This window comes from Poeciliopsis prolifica, unplaced genomic scaffold (assembly GCF_027474105.1).
Source record: "Poeciliopsis prolifica strain line A6 unplaced genomic scaffold, Auburn_PproV2 SCAFFOLD094, whole genome shotgun sequence".
In the NCBI taxonomy this organism is placed as follows: Eukaryota; Metazoa; Chordata; class Actinopteri; order Cyprinodontiformes; family Poeciliidae; genus Poeciliopsis; species Poeciliopsis prolifica.
The window spans coordinates 1,075,001-1,082,838 of NW_026562469.1; the positions used below are offsets into that span (position 1 = coordinate 1,075,001).

Consider the following 7,838-nt stretch of genomic DNA (forward strand, 5'->3'; position numbering starts at 1 on the left):
ATCCATCCATCATCCATCATCCATCATCCATCCATCATCCATCATCCATCCATCATCCATCCATCATCCATCCATCATCCATCCATCCATCCATCCATCCATCCATCATCCATCTATCCATCTATCATTCATCATCCATCCATCCATCCATCCATCCATCATCCATCCATCATCCATCATCCATCCATCCATCCATCCATCCATCCATCCATCCATCCATCCATCATCACCTGTCTCTTGGTGACAGAGGACAGCTGTCCAATGTCTCCTGTCTCATCCTCTCCTGCGTCCTTCAGTCTTTTTTCCACCATTTTCTGCAGCAGCAGGTTGTGCGTCTTTAGCCACCTCAGCGGTCGCCAGACGGGGGCGCTGTCCATGGTACGCTCTGTCCAGCGCTTGTCCTGTGTCTCCTGCTGCAGGATGGCGTCCACGGCGCTCCTCAGATCGTCCGGCCGTCCAGCAGGGGGCGCCGTGGCGTCAAAGCTACTCTGGACAGCCATCCAGACCCGGACGCTCAGAGACTCCAGGTCCTTCAGCAGCTGGTCCTCCTCTTCCTCGCTGCGGTCGTCCCGGGTGAAGAGCTCTTCCTCCTTGAGGATCAGCTTCCTGCTGAGGTCATCCAGCCGTTCTTCCTCCTGCTGCTCCTCTTCTTGCTCCTCCTGCCCGCCGTCCAGCTGGTCGCCTGCAGGAAGCGACACGGACACACAGAGGCTGCAGCTCTTCCATCTAAATGATTTTACCAGGTCTAAAGACGACGGACTAGCAACACATCTCAGAAATGTTACTAAATAAAAAACAACAGGGACATTTCGGACTTTTGGAAGTCAAAAATTTGCTGGAAGAAAAGTCAAATAACTTCTAGAAAAAAATTTGTTTCAAAACTTAGAAAATTTCCAAAACTGAAAAATTTTCTACTTTTGAAATTCAGAAAATTTTCAATAAAATTTGACACTTGACATATTAAAATGTTTCCTTGTTTTATTATTTTTTTTTTTTTTTTTTTGTCAAATATGAACTTTTCAAAGACAAAACTTTTTGGGTTTCTAGTTGTTGTTTCAATTGATCTCAAAATGTTTCTTTTTTCCAGACATTTTGATGCAAGACTTCCTGTTTCTCTAGAGAATCTGTCTCAGGCCTCAGAGTTTCTGTTTGCGGCTCTGACCTCCATGTTGGCTCTTCTTGCGGTGGCTCCAGATCTTTGCAGGAATCTTCAGCTTGGCGTCTTCCGGGTCCCCCCGGGGTTCTCATCGGCGCCCCCTGCTGTACATCAGGGAAACACTCGATTCATACACAGAAAAGACATTTTTATACATTTTTAATTAATTCTTGTTATAGATTATTATGACCCCCTGAAAAAAAATAATAACATAGCATTTACTGGCTGTGTTACGTTAAATTAATTCAATTTCACAAAATAAATATATTTTTTAATAAATTATAACAATTAGATTATTATTATGACCTACTGAATATAAAAATTAATTTATAAAAATACTTAAACTTTGTCTTTTTTATCTAGATTTTAATTTAATTGAATACATATAACATTTCCATATTACATCTGTATTTGTAAATATTTGAATTACACGTTATTCTAACAGTTCTGTTTCAAAAATCACATTTTAGATTTTTGAAACAAAAAATCGATAAAAATGTTAAAAAAATATTCTGCATTTGTTAGTTTGAGTTTAATAATATGTCAGTTAAAAGTCAAAGTAAAAAGAAATGGATTCATTTTTCTTTAAAGCCTCAGAATTTATAAGAAAAACAACTAAAAACTATTTATCCACAAATCCTGTTAAACAATAAAGATTACAGCAGCTGCATTCTGACACCACATCACAGCCTATTGAACCAGTTCGGAACCAGTCCAGAACCGGTCCGGATCCGTTTCGGAACCAGTCCGAAACCTCCGGACAGACAGAAACATTGAGCGGTGAAAACTGGGCCCGTTCGGGGTCTGCTCGCTGAAATGTGACTGAAAAGTTGCGATGAAGAGGAGTTAGAACCGCCTCACCTTCATCATCTCCCACAAACACACCATCAGAACCTTTAGAACCCAAAACCCAGTAAAGTTGGAGCGGAGCTCCGCCATACCTCCTCTCATCTCCCCGAGCGGTCCGCTTCTCTGCCGGACTGGGCCGGTGCCAGGGGCGGGGTTAGCGGCGGTGAGGGCGGGGTCAGTTGTTCATCGCCATCATTTTCTGTTCTACTGCGATGCATTAAAACTAGAATTTATTATATAAATGTTGTTTTTTTCTTTTCATGAGGGCAAATGAGAGACCCGGAAGTGACAAATGAGAGACTTCCTGTTTCAGTGAGAAGCAGATAAAGCGGCTCTCCAGCGATGAGTTAAAGATCAGACAGTGAGCATCTCTGGTCCCAAACACTTTCAGTTTCCTTTAGATCCGCATCATGACAAAACCTAACTTCTTCCTCCTCTTCCTCCTCTTCCTCCTCCTCCTCCTCCAGAGGAAGGCCACCAGTACGCATCACAAACGCGGCACAACCAGCATTTCAGTTCAGTCCAGATGATTTCCTCTCAGCTGTTTGAAAGATCGATAATCAGCTAATTATTGACTGATAATCTGCTGATGAGCGGATCAATCAGTTTTCAGGTTCAGCTCCGTTCAGTTTACGGTCTAATCCAAGGCCGCCTCTGATGCCCCCTGGTGGCCATTCATAGAAATACTGCATCTTCCAGAATTACATATGCACCACAATAAAATAATAATAATAATAATAATAATAATAATAATAATAATAATAATAATAATAATAATAATAATAATAATATTACCCTTCTTGCTCTTCAGGCTCCTCCACATGTCCTCAGGTTCTGGTCCGGTTCTGGTTCTGCTGCAGAGATCAGATCAGATATTGAATCAGTTTCCACGGTGACGGATCTGACCTGGTTGATCCTCTCTGGTCACGCTAACAGGACCAGCCTCCATGTTTGTGACGTCACAGCCGGATCATCTGAACGCAGCTTTAAACACCGGAGCAGAAAACAGAAAATGAGCTTCAGCTGATCTGCTTCCTGCCTGCAGCATCTCAACCAGACCGAAACACTTTCACTTTCACCCACTGCAGCATCCTCATCCTCATCATCCTCATCATCCTCATCATCATCATTCTCTGAGTGCACTCAGTGTAGAAGAGTGACTCTGTTTTCCACCATCAAACGTCTTAAAGTCATTAAATATCATATCTGCTCGAAATATGAATCAGAACTGAAACATTTAATCCATCAAACTTAATGAAATAGTTTAATCACTGGTTGTCTTGGAGGATGCAGTGACGGTGAACGACCAGCAGAGGTCAGTGTAGCTTCAGAGTGGAGCTTTGATCCAGTCATTGCTTCATCCGCATCAGAGGTTGTCCAGGTTTTGTCTGAAGGTTTAATGGGGAGGTTTGTGTTTTTTACTGAAATACTTCTGCAGAATCCAGACAGCAGCACGAACACCGGATCAGGTTCTCAGGACGGTTTCCTGTAGGAACCAAAACTTCAGCGTTTGTTCCGTTTCCATCTGTTCTGGTTCTGTTGCTCATGAATTCTGGAGCATTTCTCTCCAGTCTTTGGCTACAGACCTCAGTATCGCCAGCCAACTCGCCTGTTTTGATTGAATTTACCCAGAATGCCATGCTTCCGGAGCGGCCTCCACTCACATCGACCATTTAACCGAACCAGAGGTCACTTTTACGAAGTTTAGAGTTTTTCCCTTTCTGAGAAACGTTTTGAAGAGTTTTATATCTCTTTAAAATGTGAAATTGAGTCATTTTAACTCATCTCTTAACGAGAAATGTTCTAGTTTTAATGTTTTAACTAAAACAAGAAAGTTTGTCACAGAAGATTTTAGATATTAGATATAAAACTCATTTAGTTACAAAAGCCCTTTTTGTTTTAATAAATTTTGTATATTCTTGAAACCTTCTTGTTGAAATGTGATATGACTCTAAATGTTAAAGGTTCTCGTTATGGTGACATAAAATTTGTCTTGATGCCAGAAACTCTGAGGAGTTTTATATTTCCAGTTAAAACTAAGTTTTTCTTTTTAACAGGTTTATATCTCATTATTATGTATAAGATTCTCGTTTTAAGTTTTGCGTCTTAGAAACAACAGAAATGTTTGTCTTAACTAGTTTTATGTCTTTATCAGGAGAATAAAAACCCCAAAGACTTTCAGGACATCAGGAGAAAAAAAGCTGAAAAAATAACCTGGAAATGTTTCATGTTTGGAGGAAAAAATGATGGAAGAGGATCAGAACTGAAGCAACAGAGAGACAGAGAGACAGACAGACAGAGAGACAGACAGACAGAGAGACAGACAGAGACAGACAGACAGACAGACAGACAGACAGACAGACAGAGACAGACAGACAGAGACAGACAGACAGACAGAGACAGACAGACAGAGACAGACAGACAGACAGACAGACAGACAGACAGAGACAGACAGACAGAGACAGACAGACAGACAGACAGACAGACAGAGACAGACAGACAGACAGACAGACAGACAGACAGACAGACAGACAGACAGAGACAGACAGACAGAGACAGACAGACAGACAGACAGACAGACAGACAGACAGAGACAGACAGAAAGACAGAAAGACAGACAGACAGACAGACAGACAGACAGACAGACAGACAGACAGAGACAGACAGACACTCCTCCATGCAAATCCTGCAGAGTCAAATCAGGACTTCATGCAAAGCGCACAAACACAAACATACACACACCCTCCCTCTCTCTTGCTCTCTCAGTTTCTCTCTCTCTCTCTCTCTCTCTCTCTCTCTCTCTCTCTCTCTCTCTCTCTCTCTCTCTCTCTCTCTCTCCCTCCCTCTCAGAGCAGCAGGAGGCCCTGGGCAGCAGCAGGTTTCTCTCTGATCGCGTTTTTGCAGCTTCAGCTTCATTTTCTTCTGGGGATCAAAGATCAAACGGTGAGAAAACTTTTTTATTTTCCTTCATTTTAACAGAATTAATGTTTGAAACAGAAAATAACGCTGAGATCTGAAACCCATCGCTGGTTTTGGTTGGTTTTCGGTGATGTGATCATGTTGATGGAGTAACTTTAATCTGCAGAAACTACAGATTATCAGTACTGCTGCTCTGTTGCCATGGGAACCCGATTTGGCGGCCCGGTTCTGTAGCTCCAGTGGAAAAAGCGGAGTAATACCAGCGCTGAATAATCCAGGAGTTTCCACAGGTTTAGTTTACCTGCTGAATCTGGTCTCACCTGTCCGATCCGCCCGTTCTGCTGCAGCAGCGCCGCCCCCTGCTGGCGGACCACACGCCCTGCAGCGGTTCGGTCCGGGCTCCGCTCCAGGAAAATATTCAAATTTCTGACGGGTGAAAGAAATCTTCTGTGCTCGGTGCCAAGAATCAAATGTTTCATTGAGTAGAGACGAACTGCCGGTCCAACAGAACCACTGAAAGAGCCCAGAGACCCAGCTGGAGGGACTCTATGGAGCTACAATAAGGCCATGAAATTTATTTAGAAGAAAACAAGTTTGAAACTAAAAAACGAATCTGAAAATTAAAAAACAAAATCTGAATTCGAAAAGTAATTTTGAATATATTTTTGCTTAAAATCTTTATTTTCAGTTTAAAATAATTTCACGATAAGTTTTCAGTTTCATTTTTTTCCATTTTGAATTAGCTTTGTGGCCCTAATGTGACTCCGTACTTTTCCTCTCCTGTGGTTCTGATTCTGAGGAACCAGTGTTTGCATGCGTTTTCACAAACATCCACTCAACAGACACAATGTGTGCATTTGTTTGTGCAAACACACACGAACACACACACCGCCTGTCTCTGCTCACCTTTCAGTACACTCCACACTTTTCAGATTTTCATCTGTAACCAGTTTCTGGTTGGAATGTGATGAATGTTGAAGCGCAGTGTGAAAACTTAATCTGAACAACCTGCTTCCTTCTCATCATCCTCAGCCTCCTGAACTCTGATTGGCTGAGATGACCAACCAGGTGATGAACACCTGTGACTCGGCGGTGGGCGGAGCTCCGCCAGATGAAGCAGCTTCTCTACAGGTGAATGACTGAATGAGGCTGTGGGTTCAAATCCCACATGAGCCCAGAGTAACCTGCACGGGAACCAATCAGAAAGAGGCCCGCTCTGAGATCATCTATAGCGAGGAGGTCCCACTCTGACCTGAAACACAACAGCAACACATCCAGGCAGCAATAACAAAGGAAACAGAAAAAGCAATAATCACGTTATTTTAAAATATTTCTGGATGTTTTATTGCCACATTTTGCCCAGAAATATGGAGATTTAAAACTCGTTCAACAAGCAAGTTCTTCAGCTTAATGAATTTTATGTTTCATTATATTGTGAAAGTTTCTTATTTTTTCTAATTCCATACCTCGTTAAACGTTTTAATGAATTTTATGCTTCATCGTAACGTGCTAGTTTCCCGCTCTATCGAGCCGCTGGTGCTGAATTGACTTCCTGCTCTGGCTGCGTTCTGATTGGCCGGCTCTCCCAGGTGTTCCCAGACTCCACTGAGCATGCTCCCAAGCTCTGCCGGCGGCTGCCGTCCATCGTGGTGGAGCCCAGCGACGCAGACCAGGTGGAGAGCGGAGAGCTCCGCTGGCCTCCCGATGATGTCAGCGATGATGTCACACAGAGCCACCAGCAGGCGGCAGGTGAGGTCGCGACCCGTCACTTTGCCCCTTGACCCTGACCTCAGTGACGTCAGCTGCCGGTTTCTGCCCAGGGCTACCCATGGAAGGGGCGGAGCCTCCAGAGCTGGTGATGGGCGGAGTCTGACGGCTCCAGTTTTACCCAGGTGAAAAGGCGGAGCTAACACACCTGAAATGATTGGAAGGCTGACCTCTGACCTCTGAGGACTCATGATAAAAAACAACCTTTTGATGTGTTCATTTTATTTTTATTGGTATTTTTGGAAGAAACTTATCCTGATTTATTCTAAATCATATTTTTCACAGATCAATAAATAGTTTGATGGACACTGGGCTTTTATTTTGAAAAACCAAAACAAGGCCTTAAATGTTCCAGAAATGTTGGAGCTGCAGTTGTTCTTGTTCTGTAAGAACATTTTGAATTATTTATTGGTTTTTCTGGCCTTTTTTCAGCTCCACCAGATTCTGCATATGAAATTGGTTCGTTTGAAATAAGTTTATTTTGTTATTTCTTTTTGTTTCCTGGTTTCTGTCGCCAGTCAGATCGGCTGCTGGTTCTGACCCAAAGTTGTTTCAGCTGAATTCAGGCCTGATTAAAGCATCTATTAGCTGTTAAAATCCTCCCAACAGGGGGCGACATTTTTAGATTTACTTGAATAAATCTCCATGGAGCGACTTTAGGTTTTGTTTTATTCATTTTTGATTCAGAAATTTTCTAGAAAAAACTTGAAAATTTCTGAGTATGTAAAGTAAAAAATTTTGACTTCTGGAAATTTTGTGTTATTTTCAATTAATTTTCTGAGATTAATCTAAAAATATCAGATTTTTTTCTAGCAATTTTCAACTTTAGAAACTCATGTGACTTTTTGAACTCAAAAATTTTCTTTTTTCAAAAATGTTTTCAAACTTTGAGTTTTTTTGGTGTAAATTTACCGTTGTATATTTCTCTTCCTATCTTTGAATTTTTAAAAACGTTTTTATCTCACATCAGGTTTTTAATGATCTCGTGTTTCCGGCTCTCGCTGTTTGAACTTCTTGACCTCTGGTGACTTTTCTCTTCCAGTTAAATTTTTTGGATCTTTTCTTGGCGTTTTTGCTTTCTGGGTTTGTTTTCCTTCTGTTTCGACGCCGTTGGCGTTCTGGAGTAAAAAACGTTTCCCTGCAGTTC

The 7,838-nt window shown here is 42.0% G+C and overlaps 2 protein-coding genes across 2 annotated transcripts in view; one reads left to right on the top strand and one right to left on the bottom strand.

Annotated features, from left to right (window-relative positions):
* The window catches only part of tnfaip2a (tumor necrosis factor, alpha-induced protein 2a), a 21,359-nt gene extending 18,283 nt beyond the window's left edge, over positions 1–3,076 (bottom strand). Inside the window, 4 exon segments of the mRNA XM_055023002.1 lie at positions 231–682; positions 1,163–1,222; positions 1,225–1,260; positions 2,801–3,076. Of these exon segments, the coding sequence (XP_054878977.1) occupies positions 231–682; positions 1,163–1,222; positions 1,225–1,260; positions 2,801–2,828 (576 nt within the window). The 5' untranslated portion in view covers positions 2,829–3,076.
* A 1,767-nt stretch (positions 3,077–4,843) lies between these two features.
* LOC129353632 (LBH domain-containing protein 2-like) lies at positions 4,844–6,997 on the top strand. Its single transcript, XM_055022997.1, has 4 exons — positions 4,844–4,948; positions 5,957–6,055; positions 6,514–6,673; positions 6,745–6,997. Exons 2-4 carry the CDS (start codon positions 5,981–5,983, stop codon positions 6,795–6,797), a joined length of 288 nt encoding a protein of 95 aa, XP_054878972.1. The 5' UTR covers positions 4,844–4,948; positions 5,957–5,980; the 3' UTR covers positions 6,798–6,997.
* The last annotated feature ends 841 nt before the right edge of the window (positions 6,998–7,838 follow it).